Source organism: Nilaparvata lugens, chromosome 8 (genome assembly GCF_014356525.2).
Source record: "Nilaparvata lugens isolate BPH chromosome 8, ASM1435652v1, whole genome shotgun sequence".
Taxonomy (NCBI): Eukaryota; Metazoa; Arthropoda; class Insecta; order Hemiptera; family Delphacidae; genus Nilaparvata; species Nilaparvata lugens.
Genome location: NC_052511.1, coordinates 19,403,538 through 19,428,640, shown reverse-complemented (window position 1 = coordinate 19,428,640; position 25,103 = coordinate 19,403,538). Strand labels below are relative to the sequence as shown.

General features: G+C 34.3%; 1 protein-coding gene across 2 annotated transcripts in view; it reads left to right on the top strand.

Annotated features, from left to right (window-relative positions):
• The window catches only part of LOC111055875 (GPI inositol-deacylase), a 35,161-nt gene extending 11,766 nt beyond the window's left edge, over positions 1-23,395 (top strand). For both annotated transcript variants that reach the window (XM_022343191.2, XM_022343182.2), the window contains 10 exons: positions 5,414-5,890; positions 8,806-8,975; positions 11,174-11,272; positions 11,987-12,103; positions 12,905-13,120; positions 15,038-15,223; positions 17,364-17,517; positions 18,307-18,590; positions 19,548-19,648; positions 20,631-23,395. In XM_022343191.2, coding sequence (XP_022198883.2) covers positions 5,414-5,890; positions 8,806-8,975; positions 11,174-11,272; positions 11,987-12,103; positions 12,905-13,120; positions 15,038-15,223; positions 17,364-17,517; positions 18,307-18,590; positions 19,548-19,648; positions 20,631-20,746 — 1,920 coding nt within the window. In that variant the 3' untranslated portion in view covers positions 20,747-23,395. The remainder of the gene's footprint in view (positions 1-5,413; positions 5,891-8,805; positions 8,976-11,173; positions 11,273-11,986; positions 12,104-12,904; positions 13,121-15,037; positions 15,224-17,363; positions 17,518-18,306; positions 18,591-19,547; positions 19,649-20,630) is intronic.
• The last annotated feature ends 1,708 nt before the right edge of the window (positions 23,396-25,103 follow it).

Sequence of the window (25,103 nt, the reverse complement as noted above, 5' to 3'; positions counted from 1 at the left end):
TATCTGGTTGAATATCAAGCTAACCAAATTGGCAAAACTCATCAGTAAAGTCAGTCTAGAACTAGTAGCTCTGTGAACAGTGGACCTTGCGCAGTTATCTTGAAAATGCCTGATTGTTGATACGCTAACCCAATCAGCATACTGGAGAACACGGATTATTCTGTCCTGCTGTGTCGTGTCGGTGAGAAATCGGTGTGAAAATGGCTAATGGCTGATTGGGTTGGCGTATTGACAATGCCAATAATCTGATGTAGAAAAAGCTGTGTTTAGTTGTAAATATCGGGTACCGAGCTTCGCTCTGGAATACAAAAGCATAACAAATTTATCACGAAAAAGAAGAAATTATAATAGCATTCATAATTCATACAGAAATGTTCTATCTAATTACAGTAAATTGAGATTAATTCCCAGAGGAATGCAAAAATTCCCCTCACAAAGGCCCGGTTGCACAAAAGCTGGTTAAATTTTAATCCTGATTAATTTCACGTGAACCAATTCAGGGAAGACCATTTCAAAAATATGGATCTACTGTAACTAATCATGATTGAAAATAACCCGGTTTTTTGCAACCGGCACTAAGTACCTGATTGAATGATTACAAAAGTTCAACAACTGAGTCATAATTTTGACACAGTCCCACACACACATGAACTCGCTCACTCACGTCCATCATCAACAGACGACGAAATAATTATTATCAGCTGTTTCTCTAAAAATGAATAATAATTATCCTTTTAATGTTCTTCACCGAGTTTTCCCAGGGATGAGACCTAGTGCAATCGAATTTTTATATTATAAACCTACTATGTTCTGAATTTCGTGAGAATCGCTAGAGCCGTTTTCGAGATCCGGTGAAATACAAACATATAAACATCTAAACATGTAAACAGAAATTGCTCGTTTAATAGTATAGGATATTACTTGAAGCAACAGTTACTGGGCGTAAATTAATTATGTACCCAAAGCTAATTCACTATACAGGATGTTAACGAACTCCCTACCAATACTCTAGGGCCTTGGTAAAAAACGCATCTAAATATCATATTTAAACTGTCCGGAAGTCCTCAGCTACTCACACAGCGGCCATTTTGCTTTTTTCACTCATTTTTTCCTCAAATAATGGTTGAACATACGAAATTGAAACTCTGCACAATCATTAAATGATAACAACTAGACAAAGCTAAAAAAATATAATAATTTTTCAAATTCATAAAACAAAATGGTGGCCATTTAAAATTTTGTTTCTTAAATAACTGAGAAACCGATGGTTTTACAAAAATTACAAGAAATACTTTTTTTAGTAAATTTAATAACCTATAGATTGGTACCAGACGTTTCAAGATTGGACCAATATTAACTGAGTTATGGCAGCCTTAGTGATAGGTGACCACTATAAGTTTTTTGCAGTGCAAACCAAGGCATGCTAATAGAGTCACCTCAATGATGCAACAATCTCGATTTGCATTGCATGTTAATAGTAAGCGTTTTTAGGTCATTTAAAACAGTAAAATAACGTTACATAACCCTCTAAAGGTGGGTTACCAACCACTAAAGCTGCCATATTTCAGTTAATGTTGGTCCAATCTTTAAAAATCTGGTAACAATCGATAGGCAATTAAAATTACTAAAAATAGTTATTCTTGTAAAGTTTTTGTAAAACCATCAGCTTCTGAGTTATTTAAGAAAAACAATTTTAAATGACCGCCATTTTGTTTTATGAATTTTGAAAATTATCATAATTTTTCTGTAGCTTTGTCTAGCTGTTATAAATGATTGTGCAAAGTTTCATTTTTGTATGTTCAACCATAATTTAGAAAAAAATAAGTGAAAAAAGCAAAATGGTCGCTGTGTGAGTAACTGAAGACTTCCGGACAATTTAAATATTATATTTAGATTTGTTTTTTACCCAGGAACAATGCCCTAGAGTATTGGTAGGCAGTTCGTTAACACTCTGTATACTTAACTTTCTTACATGATTGATGATTCCAGGATGATTTTTCTGAATAATATTTACTCAAATTATAATATATCTACTTGAATGATAAATTTACTACATTAAAAAAAATGATGAAATTCCAATCTTTTTTCATCAATAAGTCAATATCTCAGATTCAAAATCTCCTTTTCACTCGCCACTCCTTTAATATGATTATGAATTCAATCTTGATCTTAATAGATATAGTCAATGCCCAAGCACGTGTTTTCTATGTTTAGCAACATACACGATAGTGATTGAACATCTCATCTAGTACAGTATTAAACATTTCTTTTCATATTATCCTTAAAATGCAAAATTTTAAAAACTCACACATAAATCAACGCGCTCGATGGAGCAATCGTGACAAATTTTATAAAAATCTGTTGCTGTGTTTGGCCGAAAATACGAGACAAACATACGAACATACAGACATACAGAAATACAAACATGCAGACAGAAACAAACCCCTTCGAGTTAAAACGTAGTTGTCAGCTACAGCATGCAATGCATAACCATAGAGAAAAGTTAGCATAAGTCTTATGGTATCATTAACATCAAAATTGGTTCATCTTATAACCTTCTTAGACCTTCACCTCAATCATTAAAGATAAGATGGATGTGTATTGTGTATGCTGAGAGAGTATTAGGAGAGTATCAGGCTAGTTTCAGATCAGGTAGGTCAACTACTGACCAGCTTTTTGTTGCCCGACAAATAGCAGAAAAGTTCTGGGAGCTTTAACATAGATGTCTATCATTTCTACATAGAATGCAAGCAGGCGTATAACAGTATCAACAGAGAAAAGCTGTACACAATAATGCTTGATCTCGGTATACCAACAAACTTGTAAGACTTGTCAGAGCAACAATGAAGATGACCACCTGTCAGGTGAAGATAGATGGAGAAATGACAGATAAGTTTGAGGTGAAACAAGGAGATGGCCTAGCATTGAAAAGGATGATAAGGAAGACTTTGGCTGACACAAGTGGTACATTAATAAATAAAACCCAACAGATCTTAGGGTATGCAGATGACCTTGACCTAGCGGGAAGATCGGTAGCGGCAGTCACAGAGATGTTTGAAAACTTGGAAAGGGCAGCTAATGAACTAGGGCTAAAAGTAAATTGTGAAAAAACCAAGTTGATGCACCAAAGCAGACGTCATCACTACAGAAGAACCCTCTCAGTTGGTGAGTATAGCTTTGAGAAAGTGAATGACTTCACCTACCTGCGAGTTAACATAGCGGATGACAGTGATGAGATGAAAGAAGTAAAAAATGCAGGAAACAGAACATTCTTCTCTATGCTGCAGATATTCAAGTCAAGAATCGTCTATAGAAACATGAAGATCAGAATATATAAAACTATAATACGCACAGTGGTCACGTATGGAAGTGAAGTGTGGATATTATCATCCAAGGCTGCAGCGAATCTAGACCGCTGGGAAAGGAAAATGCTGCATAGAATATAATGGACCTGTGTGTGATGAGGGTTTCTGGCGAATAAGAAACAACAATGAATTAGCTGCATTCTATAAAGAGCCGCCCCTGTCTGTATATGTCAGACTGAACCGCTTAAGATGGGCAGGGCATGTGGAGCGGATGCCACACACTCGGTCTCCCAGAAAAATATATATGGGACAACCAGGAGGCAGAAGACCGGTGGGAAAACCAAGACTGAGATGGGTGGATGGCATCTCAAAGGATGCAGCAGAACTTCTTCGCATCAGAAATTGGAGAATGAAGGCAAGAGATCATGATGGATGGAGGGGCAGTACTGAAGAGGCCAGGGTTCGATTCGGGCTGTAACGCCATCGAAGAAGAAGTCTTACGGTATAAGACTTTCTATAGCATAAGTCCAATTTATACTAATGCCATCTCTTCCAAATGGCATAAATCAATGAATCTGGATTTTGACTGCTTTAAATTCGGACTGACTAAAGTCTGTAAGATACAGTATTACTTTTAACATGAAGAGGAGAAACCCATTTCTCCTTACACAGTTTGTAGCGTAGACACAGACAGACATCCTGCTCACAATCGGATGCGCCGTGTCATTTTGCTTCATGTTCTTGTGATGAAAACATCTCTGTAACATACACAAACCAATATACCTGCTGACCAGTAAACGACTTGGAACATTGCCAGCAATAGCTGGAGGGGAGTGTTGGTGCGTCGCGTTGCAAAGCTCTCTCACACAGACACAAAAGAAGGAGAATGCTGCTAGGTAGTGAGAGTGATTAGTGGAGTATAGAGCATCGGACCTCTCCGTCTTCGAGAAAGAGTCATGTTAAAAGTAATTTCTCATGGACTTTAGTTGACTGAACCTACACTTCACTTCCACACACCTACACCTTTGTGACGTTGGCATTCGTCCTACACCGGGCATCCTACTAGAGAAGGCAGTAACTCTACTCTTTTTCATTGCACTCTACTATTAGATTCTATTCTATTCTACAGGGTGCGGAATCAAAACTTCCTTTTTTAAATGCTTACTGTTCAGTCAGTTGGTGACATAGTGGAATGCTAGTTGTCGCTAATGCTAGAGTGATGGTTTTAAAGTTTTGTTGTTGCACAGTTCAGTCGCCATTATGCGCTGCAACAGCGCATAATTTTCGTGGGTTTCTACTTATAGCAAAACAGGTAATACAACAGAACAAAGATCTAAAGTTCCACGACCCATTAGATCATATGAAAACATTGAGACAGTGATAGCTTCAATTGTGCAATCTCCAAGACGTTTAGCACGCAAACATGCGTCTGACCTTGGACTTTCTGATCGTTCAGTGAGAATTCTTTCCATCCATATAAAATGGACCTAACATACAGAATGGCTGTTTTGAAGGAACACTTCCCAGAAGCGAGGTGATCTCAATCAGAGACAATTTACAATAGCCGGCTCGATCTCCTGATTTGCTCATGTGTGATTTTTCAAGTGTTTTTTTTTCTTTTTTTTAAATCCCTTGTCTATGTGAACCGTCCAAAGACCCCCTAAGATTTAAATAACAACATATAGGAAGAATTTGCCAAAATTACGCCTACAGTGTCGCAAGTGTCTCTAGAGTGGGGTACGTCAAATTCATGATGTACTCTTAAAACCTGCATGGAACAAAACTTCACACGTTGAGAATAAAAAAACATTTCTAACCCATACTTTGCGTTTTATTAAGTATCAGGAAATGAAAAAATCTAAGTACCCTCTCTTAAAAACTTTTATTTTCAACATGTTTCAACATATAAATGCCATTTTATTCCCTGATAAATAAGAGTAGCCCTCACCAAAATGTCAATATTGATCGCGTTTTATCAAGTTTTGAACAAAGAAAACTGTGATACCACACTCTGTATTAGATTTTATTTTATTCTGTTCAATTTCAACTCCATATTAATTCAAACTCCACTCTTTTCCATTCTAATTGTACTGGTTTTTGTATTACAGCGCACCGCTGGCAAAAGCCTAAGCACCTCTCAGCACCCTGAAAAAGTGCAGCTTTGGGACGGAGTGAGTCGACCGGGCGCCTGGCTCAAAGTGACTGATAAACAGCAGACTGTGGCGCACCCTGGCGGAGTCAATCAACCCACCCACCATATCATCCCTCTCTACGAACTCAGGCAACAACGGTCACTGCTCGATGTACTCAGCGTCAACCATCGCAACAAGGACTGGCTGTTTGCCTGCAAAGCTACAAAAACTAATGTTAAAACTGGTTCTGGAAATGGTAAAACGGTTGCTGGAAATGGTAAAACAGATGGCGATGAGTTGCTGATGTGTACTTGGGCCGACAACTTGTCGCCTTCTGGGCGAATTGCGCCAACCAAACATCTGAAGAGGAAGGTTGCTCGACTTGATTTGACGGAACTGAGGAAAAATGGTCATACGCATGTTGTGGCCAGGATTTTGCCCACTAGCCAACCGGTGAGTCAATTGAAATATGGAGCCTCAATGTAGTCTTATAAAACGGAACTTCTGATTGTAATATGTAGAAACATTACAGACAAGGACTATTTTATTACGAAATCACCGTTTTATACTCTGTCTTTGTGTGTAGCTTGTCTAGTTCGTAGGTATGCTTTGTCTAGTGGGAATATAGCGATTGATTGATTGTGCATTTACTCGTTTGAGTGCACTGTGCATTGAATCCTGTTTTAAAACTGTACTGAATTACAATGAAACCTTCCAATTAGGCCAGTCAATAAAGACATTGATGCGCAACAAATAAGGGGAAACTGAATTTTTGCAGGGTGTTAGTATACATAGGGGTCGATGTCAAACGAGGCAAACGACAGAAGAGACCAGCGACAGTCGAGACCAGCGACGGTAGACACCGGCGACATTCGAGGCCAGCGACGGTAGAGGACTCCTGAAAAAGTGGCCTCAAATGTCGCCTGCGTTAGGCGACAGTTGAGGCCACTCTAATTTTTGTACAGCCCCGACAGTCGAGACCTACGACGGGAGAGGACTCCTGAAAAAGTGGCCTTAAATGTCGCCTGCGTTAGGCGACAGTTGAGGTCACTCTAATTTTCGTACACTCCCGACAGTCGAGGCCTACGACCGTAGAGGACTCCTGAAAAAGAGGCCTCAACTGTCGCCTGCGCTAGGCTCTCCAGAATGGTAGACAGCACCAAAAGAATATTATCATTTAATTTGTATGGATTTCCCAGCAATTGAATAATATCCCATTATTCCTTCTATATTATGGATAAGTATTGCAACTTTACAACTGTAAATAAACCTTAGTTGCTTCATCATAAAAAACGAAATTTTCAAACTCGTAAATACCTTTTTGATACTTTGATGTCAAATTCTCAGTTCATGATAGATGTAGGATATTATTCTACGAATCAATATCCTGTTACAAATCAATAACTTTTATCAATTTCACACATTCACATTTTACATTTTCTTGATCTATGATTTCCGTTCAATATACATTGAGCTTTTCTCATAAAAACTAAATTGTTCATTTATTTCATTAACGATGTTGCTTATGGAATTAATCATATGATGATAACATCATATGTATAAGTTATAATATAAGTTATAATCATTATAAAATGTATTTTGTCTGGAATCGCAGTAGGATGTGTCCTCAACTGTCGCCTGCTGCAAGCGAGTCTCTAATTTTTGTACAGGCCCGACAGTCGAGACCAGAGACATTCGAGGCCAGCGACGGTAGAGGACTCCTGAAAAAGAGGCCTCAAATGTCGCCTGCGTTAGGCGACAGTTGAGGCCACTCTAATTTTTGTACAGCCCCGACAGTCGAGACCTACGACGGGAGAGGACTCCTGAAAAAGTGGCCTCAAATGTCGCCTGCGTTAGGCGACAGTTGAGGCCACTCTAATTTTCGTACACTCCCGACAGTCGAGGCCTACAACCGTAGAGGACTGTAAAACATGTCGTCGGTCTCGACTGTCGCGCCCCCATACATAGTACATAGCCTGGAACCACGAGGTCCTCATCGTCCTAATCCCCAACCCACCAGAAGTTTGAAACTCAAGATATCTAGCTGAATTTGATGCAATCCTTTTCAAGAAAAGTAGATCTGCGATTAATTAATGTTCAATGACATTTTATGGTACCTATATCTTTCTACCATGACGTAATTCTTATACAAAGTCAGAGAATTATGAAATTCTCGCCTCATAATTTCATATTTTGTCGAATAAAAGTTTACGCTTCCGTTTTTCTAAAAAATGTTTCTGATGAAAGCTGTTGCATGTTTTAAGACCTTCAAAATGGTATACTACAAGTTATACTTTTTTGATGTCTTATAATCTTAATATTGTTGATTTAATATGTATTATAAATAAAAATTGAAATGTGTGTTTGACGTGATTGAATAATTTAAAAAGGGTACTTAGATTTCAATTTTTATTCATATTCAAAAATAGTCTTGAAGAAAAAAAGACAACATGTACTATGTCCGATTTTTCAGCGCTTAGAACCTACCTATTTGAGTAATAGTATTCAAGTAAATAATAATAGTAAAACACCAACAGGTAGTTTCACGAAAACTATTATTAAACCTGCATTTTCCTGTGCTCAATGCCATCCACCTCGGATGCCCTTAATGATAGTCAATTAGATTTGTTTTCAAATTGTGCTACAGGATTCTTCCTTTAACTTGCATAAACATTTAATTGAAAGTTTTGAAGTTGGTTACGTAAATTCGAGAAGCAGATTTCAATAAATTCATTCTCTCTTCATAGTTTAAGCCATTTTATAATGGAACGGATTGGTTTAAGCATAATATAATAAATAATCTTTATTGTTCAGTTATAGGTTTAGGTATGTGTTTTATTTATTGTATAGGTTTCCTCGGGTTAAAACAAATCTGAGACTATAGGGCTTGAATAAAATAGTATTCCTTATAATTCTAGCTCAATTAGATATTCTTTCTTGCATTAATCTCTACTTAGTAGATGATTATTAACAGTAAATCTTGAAAAATGGGAAAAATACATTTTCCTATGAGTAAATTTTCAATGTTGAGTCAATAGATGGTGAAATTCATCGGAGTTTGGAAAGGGGAAATTTCTCTAAAGACTGACTATATTCTAACATTTTTGAATATTTCCAAAATGAGGTTGTTTATTGTAAATCTGTGCATTATCGAACATAACCGCAATTTTCCAATACTGGCACTGTCAATTATTTCGATTTGTTATTCAAATTGATAATTTAGAAAAATATAATTACTATGAAAAGTTTATCAATTATTAATAGTTAGATCATTAGAGATTAATAGTTTATAATTAGTGATATAGTTTTAGCAACTGGTTGGAATGCAACTCACAGGTTCATACTGACTTTACCTATTTTATGTTTAGGTGAGAATGTATTTTGACATGCATGGCTTCTACGAAAGAACAGTGACTCCGCCTTCACTTCCTCGATGGATATCTCCAATACCTGCCACCCTTGTCCACGAAACCACTCCAAAATCCGTGAGATATACTATAGCTTTACCAGGACTGCATTCAATATGGCAAGCATACAGGTAATCATCACTCATTTCTATCATTAATATTCAGTATGCCTTTTCTTCTACAATATTAAGGCCCGTTTACTCAGTCAAAGCTTGAAATGAATTTAATATGTTTTTTGGTTAAACTCAAAATGAACCTCATTATAACGTAAGAGACTTGATATGGATTTAATACAGTTTAAAATTTAATTTAGTTTATACTGAAACAGTTCAAACGCCACTTGGTGGCATTTAAACGGATCTCTGTTTCAACTGGATTAAATCCATATTAACGGACGCTTCTCTAAAGTTGGTTTGACTATTGAACCCGTTCAACCAATGTATGGTTGCAATCAATGTACCTAGAATACATAATTATAGTCAAGTCAAGGAAAGGTTATAGAGGGAAAAGTTGGGAAGACAATTTTTGAACCCGCAGTTCTGTTTAGGGTAGTAAGGAGGTAAACATATTAATAGTCCCCCCCTGTGCTTAGGGGAGGGGGTGGTTTAAAGGTACCATTTTTTAGTTTCTCGCATAAAACTTAAAAACTATGTATCTTAAGGACTTGACTGTCATATAACAAATTAAAGCTTACATAATTACCTAAAACATTCATTCCACAACTTTTTTCATATCTCCTCTAGTTTTCAAGATATCCGCTCTTGAAGGTGTTACATTCTTGAAAAAAAACATGTTTGCCACCAATTTTTTTCTATTTTTGCTCACATAACTTTTTAAAAATCGATGGGAAAAATCAATGCTGATTATGAACCTATTAATAGAGCATCAAATTCTCTTCAATTTGATGTATAATTTCACACTTTTACGGATTTCCCTATATCTTTTGCAGCAGCTTCAATGTTGAATATGAAATCTCCATTTTTGCAACAATAGACCAATTGACATGGGAATTTGGAGGGAATGTTTTAAACAAAATTTTTGACTTTGCAGCTTTGTTGAGACCAGTTGAGAGGATAACATAATTATCTAAAGTCCCAATTCTTAACTCATGTGCTAAGGGGATGAGGGTAGTTTAAAAGTTGCATTTTTCAGCGTTTTGCCTCCACGCTCATATCTTGAGAACAATGCGTTCAACCGACATAACTAACTATTTAAAAATTGAGTTTGATAAATTCTCTACACTTTTTATTTTGTGAAATTTTGTGATATTCCCAACAGTTCCCGAGATATGCGCTCTTGAAGGTGTGTAATTGTTGAAATAACAGGGTTTTATCCAATGTTTTGTTCTTTCAGGGCTTATAACTCTTTAACAAGAGTAAAAATCTAACTTCAATCGTAAAAATTGATGCTTATCGTTGGTTTGTAGAGCATTAAATTCTCTTTGAAATGATGTATTATTTCACTATTCCAAGTTTTCCTTTCATTGTTATAGCAGCTTAAAACTATTGATCATACCTTTGAAGTTAGCTATCACTTGAGTCAAGGTAGTACTTATGCAAGGAAGAAATAATGTTAATGTAAATTAGAATATTATTTAACCTTGTTCTTAAATTCTATATTCAAAATATCTTCAATATCATTTTGAACCAACTATCAATATATCTAATTATTAGGATAAAATCCTAACTCCTAACTCCTTTTCATTGAATTTCTTGAATCTATACATGAGCCGTTCGTCGAATTTCCATCTGCTGTCAATCTATTTTGTTGTCAATGTTTACAACTACAGAAATTAGTATAATGTACATTATCATATTAGGCTACTTAGAAATTATCACAAGTTTTCCATGTGAAATTAAGAATAGTAGCTATGGAACATCGCATATTCCTGTATAGTAATAATTAATATTTAGATCTTCTTGTATCCCATTTTGATTTTTCCAGTGGCATTATGTATTTGGTTAATGATGATGAGCTTTGTTAAATAAATATGTTATTCACATAGAAATTTGCTGTAATTTGTTGAACAATTTTTTCAATGTTCCTTTTCCAAATTTTACTATTCTAATGCCCGTTTAACAAGATTCAATAATTATTGAATCATTAAAGTTTATTATTAATAATTAATAATCATTAAAGTCAATTTTCCATTAAAGTATTCGATTTCATTCAAATGTCTTACAATTTTATTTAAAGCTATTCTATTATTGAAAAATAAATTACATTTAGCACTATCTTTAATATTCTATTGTCTGTTTTTTATATTCTCAGATCTCAGAAGTAGAATTTAGGAAGTGTTCTAAAAATGTTCAACTATGATTATTTTCAGGGTGTTGGTTGAGACGGTGAACTGTTCACAAATCGAACACCAGACTGTTATTTCATTGGTTATTCCATGGGGCGCTGAAGGCATCAGTAAAGTATTTTTGTAAGTTCTTCAAATAACCTATAAACAAAGTTCTTTTATCCAATATGAATTATAAATATCAACCGATCTTATTCATCCACAGGCCTTTCACTAAAATACTTCAAGGAATTATATAGAATCTGGTTGATCAGTTGTTATTAGTTTTATAATAATGTTAAGAACAAACTAGAAATTTACTGGAACATTCTAGAATAACATGACAGAAAATAAATATAAAATTCCTTTTACAACTAATTCTATGAATAGACCAACTTGCATGCTAAGTTAGGATTTGTTTGAAACATTAAAAGCTTATTAAAATCAATTAATATTCAGTGCAATCCTCTCACATACACTTCTTATATCAAGTCATTGATCAATTTACATTTGAATTATTTATTGTACTTTTAAAAGTTATTGAAATTATTATGATTTTGAAAAATGTAGTTGATAATCATTTGAAATGTTAAAATCACAATTATACAAATTGAACCAAGCTTATCGTAAATTATGATTCCATTAAACCAACAGTATTTTTTTCAATTCTCTAATCAAATCTATTCTAAATTCTCTAATTCTAATTCTGACAGTAACTTACTAATTTCAAATGAATGTCTTTTTGGTGTTGTAATGGAATGTTTTAACCAACGTAACAATTTCGTTTTATTTCTCTTCTTAATGCTTTTAAATCTACTATCAGTTATCTTGCATGAATATTTCTATTTGTTGAAACAGGACCGATAGAGCTTCGCTGCCAATTCGTCTACAGTCAGCCAAACCTGTGACGTCACCACCTATAATGGATCCCTTTATCGACCTCACTCTGGATCCCGTCTGTACTTATGCTGTCCAGTAGGTATCTCCTCAATCATTACTTTTGCTTAAAATGTATAGGAAATAAGCAAACAGAATGATAGGAAATATGAATGAGGAATAGGTACATAGAAAATAAGAACCGTTATTCTAAAATATAAGAAACATTTACGGAGGACCGTTTCAATAAACATATTCTATGTTATGAAATTACTTGTTAACACAGCAAGTGGCTTTGGTAGAAGTAAATTAACCAGTGAAAATTGAATTTGTTTCAACCAATTTAGTAATTGAATAGGAGATACCAGTTTTGCTATTACAATCTAGTAAAGTTCGAAATAATCGTGATTGAAAATCCTACGTGTTTGGCAAGACCCTCGATTATTCTGAATTATGAATAAATAATTCTGAATTGATTTGATATCGATTAAACATAAAATGAAAGATAGAAGTACTGTACTCTCTTAGTAGAGAATGAGTATTTTGAGATTAATTATGTGCAGCATGTGTTACATGTGCTGAAATTTGGGAAATGTTTGTGTAATGTCTTCAGTGGTGATAATTTATTATATCGAAGACTTCCGCAATGACAAATATTGACAACAGGATTTGATTTCATAGCTGATTCAGTAATAGTACCTAATTTGATGATTATAATAGGGTCTCCGCACTCTACTATTCTATTTATTTATTTGTATTAATAAAATACTATGTATTTATTTATTAATTTGTACAAATTAACTTATAAAATTGAAATAATATTTGAAAAGGATGAACAGGTGAACTGTACTATTTATTATTGTTTCCGAAAATTCAATATTTTGTTTGCCTCTATTGCAGTATAGAGAGTTCTATTTTCCTGAGTTTGGGACAGATGGCTAGGTTCTATTCGCCTTTGATTGTGACCAGTGTTACCACCATACTACTTTTGACACTAAGACACCAACTGCACTGCCTTGGCAACAAACAGAAATGTCCCCTCTTCATGACTGCTCTCGTTACTGGTGCTAAACCTTACTATGTAATACCTGTCGCCAAAATCCTGTCACATCTTGGGTAAGTTGAGAAATTTATTACATTTTAGATTATATATGTGATATAATCGAGTGGAAAATCTGCTGAAATATCACTTGATGTAAATAAATATTAATATTGCATTATATTAATTATTTTATTATATATATATATATATATATATATATTATATATATATATATATATATATATATATAAATAATTATGATTTGTGATTGTCAATGAAATGTATAAATGAATAATAAAACATATATAAAACTATATTATACTACTAGTGTCACTTTACGATAGTGGATTATTGTATTTGTTAGTGGTTGTGAGCGAGTATCTGTAGTGAGCCCTTAATTAATTGATTAATTAATTAGATGGAAATAATTTGGAAGTTGCATTTGTTCAAATGCTAATTAATAAATAATTCATCATTTAATTGAGACTTTCTTTTAATAATAATTAATTAATATTAATTATGTATAAATATTATTTTGCATATTAATAAATGCATATTTTTTTAATGATATGGCTAAATATATTGTGATTGATTTCAATATACGGTACATTCAATCACGACTCATTTATTGTTATTCATCTTCCTGTGGTGTTAATTGATTTACGAAAATTATACTAATATTAGGTCTATGGGATAAGGTCATATTAAGTATTGTTGAAAACTCTTTCTACTTGCTGTTGGCATGAGCTGATAACCAGATAACGTGTTAATGATATGAGGAATATAGTGTAGTATAATAATATAGTATAGCCCATTTCAATCTATAAAGGAAAGAATCGCCTTATACATATATAGGATAGAAAATACATGATCCCGAATCATCACGTCTGATTTGAACTGATTAACTGAAATTTTGCATATAGTTACTGGAAGTTTCACCGAGGATGGTTATAGGCCTATTTTCAGTACATCAAGTTCTCAGTTAGTCTAAATTCAATCTATTTGTGCTTTAAATAGACCTTGCGGAGTATGGGTTACCTTCTAGTGTAATATAAATTCAACTCCCGATTTGAGGCTCAATATGGCCAAAAATAACATTGGTCACCTGACCTCTTTTTTGTTATCTGGCCTCTGTTGGAAATATCACAAAACTTCACTGAACAAAAATTTTAGAGTTTATCAGACTTAATTTTTGAATAGTTTTACATGTCGGTTGAACGCTTTCTTCCCAAGATGCAAAAAGCTGAAAAATGCAACTTTAAAACCATCCTTATCCCTTTAGCACGTTGGCTAGAGATTGGGACTTTTATATGTTCTCCTCCTAACTAGTCTTAACAAAGCTGCAAAGTCAAAAATTTTGTTCAGAATTTCATCGATACTCCAAATTTCTTGGTAAATTGGTCTATTGTTAAAAAATGCGTAAAAGTGTGAAATCATACATCAAATTGAAGAGAATTCAATTTTAATGCTCTATAAGCTCATAATCAGCATGGATTTCATTCCATCGACTTTTGAAAGCTATATGAGCACAAATAGCAAAAATTGGAGGCAAACGAAAATTTCACACCTTCAAGAGCGGATATCTTGAAAACTATAGAAGATAATCATATAGAACTTTGTGAAATTAATATTATAAGAAATTATGTAAGCTTTTTGTTTGGAAAAGTCATGTTCGTAAGATGCATAGTTTTCGAGTTATACGCGAGAAACCAAAAAATGATACCTTGAACCCCCACACCCCCTTAGCACAAGGGGTAGTGGTGAGGTCTTTTGATATGTTCATCTCAGTACTACCCTTAACAGAACTGCGAAGTCAAAAATATTGTCTTCCAAACTCATCCCTCTATAACACTACCTTTACTGGACTAATAAATATTAAGCTTAAATAAGTGCTCTCCTCCAAATTTTCCTATTCTCATGTTTTGTAGATGATTTTCCAATAATGTTTTTGAAATAGTGTTCGTTTCAATATTTGTTGATTTATTGGACAGGAGATCTCGATTTGTGGCTCACCTTCCTCTGTACGGTGTGAGCTCACTGCATGAGCTGGGCATAGACTTTGTGTTCCTGCCAATTCTGCTGTATGCAATCGGATTGGCGGTCACCTATATGATCGGAGTGGGCACTTACGTTGGTATTGTTGCCAGTGGCCAAGCTGTTAACAAACTGGTTATGAGGTAATCTAACTAACTTATTCATAAAATCCTGAAATACTCATTAAAATCGTCAAATATTCTTATCAATCAAATCACTTTTTCAGTTCAGGAACTGACCTAGATATAAGTGGCAAGCTCATTTATCCTAAAATACTCATTAAAATCGTCAAATATTCTCATGAATCAAATCAATTTTTGAGTTTAGGAACCGACTTAGAACAGTGGTGGTGATTCATTCATTGTCATCATCCATCCTAGTAATCATGCACAAGTCTACGGGTCTGGAGGTATTTCAACAACAAAAAATATATTTTAGTTGTTGTTGGAGATCTGTGGTCTGTTTCATGAAAAGAGAGAAGCTCTCATACATTAGGAAAATGCAATGATCTCACAGCTATGATAAATCATTTTATTTATCACTTTAATAGTTTTCCAATATTCAAGTTCAAGGAAGCGTTCCTTCTATTCATCAACATTTTATATGTCCATAAAATCATTGATCTCATTTTGATAAAATTATTGATATTTTCTCCATATTATATGCCCTAGATTATATGCAATTATGCAGGTATGCGCACAACGATGCGTACAAATTCGTTGCGTAATTTTCAAGAATTCAGACTGCGGTTTCCAAACGAAGTTTTCGTTGCGAAATATTGGGGCACGCACACTGGGAAGCGAAATAATCGCAATGTGGAGCGCGGGAATATTCGAGTTGACTTATGTTGTTTACAAGGCAGACGAAACTAGTCTAGTTCCAGAACTCGCCACAAAATTCGCAACACGAAAAAGCGCTGCAAATGCTGCATGTAGCAAAAGCTGCGAATTATTCGCAAGGGAATATTTCGCAAAGCATTGATTTGCGCCAGCACTTACACCGCAATGGTATTAAATTTCCGCACGGCAAGTTCTGCGAATTGAATTCGCACCGCAACAAAACTTTCGCGTTTGTGTGCGCCTGGTATACGCAGCTATACCAATTCGAATTGTAAATAATATAATGGATAAGAATGATCAACTCAATTTCAAGACATGTAAGTTGTCTGCTCTTGAACATAACGCATTATCTAACAGCAGATATTTTTAATAACAATTTACAAAATACACTATTTATCTTTCTCAATTTTCTTTGTTTTAACTGTATCACCTCCTTTTTTCTGTCCAAACAGGTTTTTGTAACCTTTGGGATTATTTTCCATAATAATGATTTTCTGTAATGTTCTTTAGGGTATGATTGTAATTATTTCCGTAACTATTGTAATTTCATGCTCTGTATACACTGTAAAAAATGGAAAATAGATTGATTTGATTTGAAATATTCGAAGAGGTTTTTAATGCAATGTAAGGACTCAATCATTATTGATTGTTTTTTAATTAGTCGACTCCAGAAAATATTATCTCGCCCTTCTTTGCTATGAAACTCTTATGTTCCGACCTTAATGAAACTATCCAAATGACGCACATAATAATTATTCATTTACTTATTTATAATTTTTACAAAGTAACCCCAATTGGCAATTGAATGTTGTCTTCTTACCTAAATACGGATACTTCTCAATCTGACACCAGACCTTTAGCCAGCCGGGTCACTTGAGAATTGTTTATTCATTTATCTGTTTCACCTAGATAAAACTATCCTGATTATTCTCTGTTTATCTTGTTGATTCTCTCCCAATCATCAATTTGATATTGTGATTGTGAAATGAATAATGAATGATGCATTTGTCATCATTATTAAATCATTCACTTTGTCTACTTTATCATCTTGATATTCCTACTGGCGGACAAGTTGGCCCTCCGTATTCATTCATGCCAATAGCTTTCCAATACGTTTTTTATTTTAGCTATATTGAATAGTTTTTTGAATTTAAAAAACCCCTTTGATATGGAAAAATTACTTTTCAGACGTTTCGACCGGTTGTGGGTTATCTTCAGACTGAGGAAACTCTTGTGTAAAGGTTATAACAGGTTGAAGTGTCGCATCAGCTAAACAGTTAATTTTTTCTATTTCTAAAATGTTTTTTTCAATTTAAAATTGAATTATTAGTGGAAAAGAATGGATACACAGTATAGTGAATCAATAAGGGAAATAAATCAATCTTTATTGTCTGATTCACAGTGAATCAAGAAAATAAATTGATACATTTTTCTGATTTGGCAGATTCTTGGGCCGCCTGATGCCAGGTTGGTCGGACTGGGTGATGTCCGGATTAAGCAAGGTGCCCCTAGCTGTGGCCGTGTTCATGGTAGCTCTGTGCCACACTGCCAGTGCTGGCCTCGCTCTAACCGTCGGAGCAGTTTTCTACTTCATCAAGGTCTAAACATTCAATTATTCCTCCTGAAAGCTATGAAAATATTGATTCCCATACCATTTGCTGTTGCTTTTTTCATGTGTTGAATTCCAATAATATCACGATAAAAATTGGTTTAGAATTACCTGTTATAAAATAAATGTTACTTGAACTATTGAATGTCAAAATAATATGATGCATTTGAACTGCTTGATATTTGAGTTTCTTGGATAGAATGTGTTTTCTCAGCTAGCTCTCATCAAATTCATTGCATCTTCATGCATTAAGTAGGCCTACTAGCAGGTAACCCAGGTAACCCGTGCTCTGCAAGTGTTTAATTAAAACTTGACAAACTGAAAACTTGAAGAATTTAAAATAGACCGTCATTAAAATGATGCGTCATTCGTGAATTTCCTATCCCCTACATGTATAAGCCGATTCATTACTTTGTTATATTTTAAATTAAACCTGTACTCCAATTTCATTTGAATTTTGAGAAATCAATCCATCATGTGAGTGTATAAAATAATGATCAATTTATATGAAATCACCTTTCAATTTTCAAAATTCTTACAAAATAAAAAAATGGATTTTATTTCTGTGTGAATGATTAAAACTCTATTTTTATCAGTTCTACTGACTTCGTCACATATATATTTAATTAGAATACATCTATTCGGATGAATAAACATAGTTTGAATTTATTTGAAAGCATTATACACATTTTTGAAATTAATGGAAAGTCGCAGTTTGTAATGTATCTAGAAATTGAAGACATCGTATTCTATTGTTCTATTTTATTGTCTTGTTTAGGTTTGCTCCTTATATGATGACTATCTCGAGCAGTTGATGATGTGGCCACTTAAGATTGCTAAAAGAGAACTCTTTGGAAAAGTAAATGTGAAAAAGGAAGAAGAAAGGAGAGCGCTGACAGAGGAAGAGGAAAAGGAGGAGAAGGAGGACAGCACCACTTTTGATGAACTGCAAGAAATGTTCGACCTGACTGAAATAAATTACCACATCACTGTTATGCTGATCTGGAGCACCGCCACCCTGATACACATCCCCAGCGTACTAGTGTGGGCCCATAACTACAGGTAAAATGAAAAACAATAATTCTATTTCAAAATCTGTTATTAAGCTTCTTGTCAATTCCAAACTCTTCATCAAGCTGCACATTGACAGAATGTAAATATTTGAAAACTGCCATAAGAACCAATGGTGTTCTTATTCTGTCCTTCAGTAGAGCTGACAGTAAATGATGACTAAGGCATTTTTCAGATGTACTTTCAAAGAGAAAGCAAAATAGAGGCATATTTATTTATTCATTCAACTTCCAATGAAGTAAAGGAAGTTACTATTTACTGAGTTTATTTACTATTAAATAACTTAATAGCTATTATAAGCTGAACTTACTTCCAATGAAGTAATTCCAATAAATAAAGGCATATTTATTTATTCATTCAACTTTCAATGTTACAACAGCAATTTGACAAAAAAAAGTATCACTAGAAGAACATATAGCCTATAAGCAAATAAATTTGATAGAATGAACAATATTTGAATAATACAAAAAAATGTGGCAGTTGTGCCTTTCTGGAAGTTGATCATTGTACATGAGGGGTGAATAAATAACTCGACAAATGAATAAATTAATTCATTTTGTTTTGAGTTGAGTTTTACTACTATGCAGTCTATTATTTATTCATTCATTCAATCAATCATTCAAAATTATACAACTTCCAAAAAAGTACCACAGGTTCAAACCCAAAACTATTCCAATTATTTACTGTAATGTGTTTTATGTTGATTTCAATGCATTATTGATTATAGTGTATTTAAATGTTTAGCTGTTTGTCCTTAAATGCATCAACTGAACAAATAAATGAATAGCTTGTGCATTATTGTGTGTCGACATTGCAAAAATAAATTTTAAACCTCTTTTTGTATAATTTCAATATTTCTCCTCAGCTATAAATCATTTTTCTCCTCTCGAACTATTTATACTTGGCTCTTTCGAAATTGAATTTTGAATTCTAATTCTAATTTCTCAGATACAATACGAAACTGGAGCCTGACCCAGCTTGGTGGAATGGTATTATCTTGAGTATTTGTGCCGGCGTTCTGTGGCAAGGAAATCTCCCCAGAATGATCTGTGAGTATTGACGCAAACGTCCAATGAAATTCATCTCTTTTATCTAACAGTCTCCTAAAATATTGTGGACAATGATATTCTACACCTGTACAAGTTATTATTAGATTACAATAATTCACATGAAATTTGTTTGGAAGAGTAAGAATTGTCTTCATACAGGCTTCTCAAGTCTTGGAAAACATTCAACTTAAAAACGTTATTTCAAAGTTTTTCTAAATTCAAAACTTACCCAATGCTGTGGAGTATAGAAATACTGATCGTATAAACTTGTAGCCTCTTTGGAATTTGAAATGCACTATCAAACCCCTCTTCAAAGTATTTATCGTACAAAATAGCCTATAATACCGTTGAATGTGATTTTCATTATGTTTTATATTTCTTTGTATTTGTGTGCTTTTGTTGTGAATAACTTCACTCCGAATTCAATGCCCACATCAGCGAAAATATTATTCTTGTTTATAATTCTCAATTTGAACATGATCAAATGTAAACTACTATAGTCTAAACAAACCAGTGGCAGTACAGTGCTGCCAGATTTCACAGAATCCAGAGCCTGCTAATTGCAGTATACAAACCAGTGGCAGTACAGTGCTGCCAGATTTCACAGAATCCAGAACTTGCTTATTGTATGAGTTTGAATTAGATTAGAGTTCTTTCTTCATGTATGTTTCAATATTTACTGGCTTATACACTAATTCACATTAAATGACTTCATTGACAATATTATATTGCATAAATGACAGAGAAAGAGCGAAAAAGAGAGCGTAAGCCTTTTTGATAGGATCGGCATAAAACGGCATCAGTGTGCCGCCATTGTGATATTGAAATAAAATTAGCTTTTAAGCCCCGTGCTGCAAACTAAGTTTTGCACGGACTTTGGTTTTTTCAAATGGATTAAGTAAATTTCTTACTCCTCAAAAAGCATCTAAATTTTTTTCTCAAGCCAGCGAGGTCACTCAATATTATTCTTACTTTTTTCCAGCGTCTACTACGAAGAACTCGGGAATGCTATGTTCGGTTTGGCCGTGCTCGCACTTGCCTTCACTCACTTTTCGCTCCATCGGCTTGGTCCCTTACTTACAACCTCCATCGTACTGATCACACTTCACCACCTTCTAGCACCTTGGTTCACACCGAAACCCGCGGCTGCACCGGCCCTGGGAGAGGATGAGGAGGAAGCAGGAGAAGGAGAGGAGGAGGAGGCAGGCCACCCGACTTTGACTGACTCAATCACACCGGATGATGATGAGGAGGGGGAAGAGGAGGAGAGAGATTGTCGCGCTCTAGCGGAGACTCTGACAAACATCACCGAGCAGACTGAGGAGATCAGCGAGGATCCGACTAACGGATCCGAATCGGACAAAGTGTCCGACTTTGACAAACTGACGCCGACGTCCGATTCGGATCAGGAACTGGGCTCTAGCAATGCGTCCGTGTCGTCCTTTGAGAACCTCTCGGCTACCGAGCTTAACAAGTCTCCTCCAGCTGCGCAGTAGAGTGTTGAAACCATCTTCATACTCTCTGCAGAAGCGAGTGGAGACCGTCTGTAGATTCTCTGCAGAAGCGAGGAAAACGTTGAATTTTTCTGTTGGATTATAATGGGGCTGGGTAATAGGTGCCGAGTGTCTGCAGACTCATGACAGACGTGAGGAAAATGTGTGATTAGATTTTAATGTTGTTGAGATTGTAGGGTATGTGTAACAGTTTCAGAGTGTCTGCAGACACTTGAAATACGCGAGGAAAAAGTTTGAAAGATATGTTTAAAAGATCTGAGAAAAATGTGTAGAGCGCTCGCAGACGCATGGAAGATGTCATGAGATTTGAATGTTCGAAACAATTGAACCAGCGCATAAGGTGTAGATTTTCTTCTGAATTGTATTCTTTTGGCTAAAGATGATGCCCTTTATTGGATGAATGGGTTTGAAAGATGAACTAAATTCCAATTTTGTTATCTGCTTGCTGCTTATAGTAGTGCTTGTATGGTTATAAGGATTCTATAGGTACCATATGAGAATGTTTTGTTGCAAGCAAGTCAGATATCAGTTCGCCCAGTTATAGGCGATTTATGAACCACTGGGAATTAACTTTAGAACACATGCATATAATGAGTATGTATTTAAGATCATAGCGGACCATTTTCATGAAAGTGCTAAGCCCTTGTTATCCATCGGATCATCTAAATAATGGTATTACCGTTGAATGAGTTTTATATTGGAACGGCCCTGTACATACTGTTATTGAAACTCTTAAGGAGTTATAGTCTATCACATTTCCTGAAATTGTCTTAAACTTCCTAGTTATAACTGAAAGTGATCTCAAAAGTCTATCTTGATCTATATTCGTTCGTTCCATTATCTCACTTCAATATGCAATGCTATTTGACGTCGTTGACATTCAACGTTTTCCTCTTTTTCCAAGAGATCTGCAGACTCTGTCGTCTGTCTGTCTGTCTGTCTGATGTTGTGATGTCTGATGTATTTGGTGTTTTATATTTATAAGAAGCTTCACCAGGTATGTGTGCAATTTATCGTAGGTTAGAAAAGTTAATTCTTACTCTAGTCAGGCAGTTGAGCTTTTAAGCTGATAAGGAAGCTGTGATGTCTCTGAAATGATGCTTGAAAGATTCAAGCTGGTAATTTCTGTAGCTCTCAAGCAGCTTGTGTTGGAAAGAATATGGTAAAGTTTTTATGAAAAGCAACTGCATTGGTAATATATTTTAAGTAAATGTCAGATGTGTGTTAGGTTATCAATACTTATATTGAAATATGTTCTGTCTGTGTATAATCCCATACTAACTATGGAATGAATATTATATGTGGAGTCTCCGCCATTTTTAAACTCTCAATTTAGTGATCACGACTATGACTGAGATCACCGATCATGACTTATGATATCTCAAATTGATGTTTACATATTTGATGTATTACCAACTATAGCCTAACTATATGATACTTGTTTAAATATAAATTTCAATTTTGAATTATTTAAAAAAGAATAACTCAATTAGATCGACGGACTTATGAGGGGTAGAACTGGTAAACATTAGTTGTTAATACATTAGTTTCAAATGAACAAATTCAACTCTTGTAGTAATTATGTCGCATTTCAAAGTTTAGCTGTAATTTAACCTAAGTTTGTTTGATTCTATATTTTATTACCATGTAATGTTCTCATGACTTTGTATGTTCTTGTTTTAGGCAAAAGTGATTTTTTTCAAATAGAATCCAACCTGTTGATAAAAAGTTACAAAGTGGTAGTTACCATAAAATTCAACAAATTGAGTGCTTTAAATTTGTAAAACTCAAAAAGTTGAAGATCAGTTATGATAAAATTGGCTCAAATAAGGCAAAACGAAAATAGGTAAGGGTTTTTAACAATATTCCCATAAAATATACGGTATTTGTATGAATTTCTACAAGCATTGTAATGTTACTGTTGAAATATGAATTTGAATTTCTTTGGGTGATTTTCCAAATATTTTAGTATTATAAATGCTTCATGTGAGCTTCATACTTTACTGATAAGGAAATTATTTTAAGCTTGAAAATTAATTACTGGAATTGAATCTCATTATAGATATTGATGCTACTGAATTACCATGATAGTATTGTAAATGTCACTATTAAGATTGTTGTACGCCTTATGTAAGTAGTTTGTAGTTTTATTTTTAAAATTTAGTATTATGGTTATTCTCTTTTGGTATGTTAACTTATGAATCTCAATAATGAACAATTTTTTCAATGATAGTTAGAAAAAAATTATTATTTCTATGATTACTTTCCAAGAAGTAATACGTACTATAATCTATTTTGGCTGCTTTTCTATAAAAAATTGAAATGATTTGAGCTCTCGCATTATATTTTGAGATAAATGCTGAAGTATTTTCACTTGATATTACTTTTATTACTTTCATTACTAATAAGCTATAATCTTCAATAAGTAATCAATGAATTGATTATTATTTCTATGAAATGCTGAAATTATCAATGTGTAAGACATTTGTTATTAGTCCGGGCGCAAATGTCATGAATAAGGCACTCCGTGGTCATTTTTGAGTAACAGCCGTGGAAGATGTCTTAATTTCTTAGTTAGGATTAGCATAATAAGGATCGTGATGATGATAAGTCGAAATCACAGGCAAACACCTCGGAAACAAGATTGCCGCCAAAATTTTCAGGGGTTTGCCATATCGCTTGTATTTCAATAACCGTTCGAGATATTTAACCTTTTTTTAGACGAAAATATTTTGAAAATCTTCCTCCACAATATTTTGTTTTATAAAATTTTCCTCTAAAACGCATATTTTTTTTAGTTATAACCTTCAAAAGCCCAAAAAACTTTTCTTCTAAATTTGTTCAAATTTCATTCCATTATAACTTTCTTTGTGCAAGAGATACAGAGAAATTTTAAATATATGAAATTTAGAGCGGGTTTTGAAGGTTACAACTTTAGAACGATATATCTTCATGCGCTGTACGTCAAAAAATGATGCATGAGGTAACAAGATAGAACTATAAAATCGATCTACGCTCCAGCCGTAGAAGGTGAACTTACAGCCTTCAACTAGATGTCATTTTAAAGCTTTTATAATATTCTACAACACTGTGCCAAGAATATTGGTGTTTGTTCATTCTGAAAACATTTACAGGCTAAAAAATAAAATTTTGTCCCCAAAAAATCCAATCTCAAGAGTTTAAAGTTATATTCATCATAGTAAAAATGGTGGAATGGATAAATCTTTCGGATATTGTAGTATGATTATTTTGGAGCTCCCAGATGGCTGAATTGATCCGATATCCTCGACATTATTAGAATTGCAGACGATTTCTTGAAAATCGACATATTTTTGCCGCCATCTTGTTTTTTTCGTGATGACGAACATTTTTGAGATTGCCATCATGGATAATCTCTTTCTAAAATCTAAACATCATTATAAAGAGATTGATAACATTTCCAAGTCTGTACCTTCAAGGAGTCATGAGTTACACGGTTTTCTAATTGGGATTGGCATTTGGTGGAAAAAGCGTGTTTTCCGCTGCAAACAGTACTTTTTACTCTTTTTCCGATGACGCTCCAGCCGTAAAATATGGACTTACAGCCTTCAACCAAATGTCATTTTGAATCTTTGGAAATATTCTACAACACTGTGCCAATAATACTAGTGTTTGTTCACTGTGAATACATATACAGGGTGGAAAGTAAAATATTGTCCCCGAAAAATGTATGTTTCAAGTTTTTGAAGTTGAATAACTAATGGAAAGAGTGGTCGAAATGGGATGATTCTCCCGAACATCATTGTTTGGCTAATTCTAAACACTTTGGTGGTTAAACCAATCCGATATCTCTCACAATAACTGAATAACAGGCGATATAAAAATTTCTGTCAATAATGACCGCCATCTTGTATTTTTCAATGATGTCGAATATTTTCGTTGTTTCCATCATCAGGATTCTT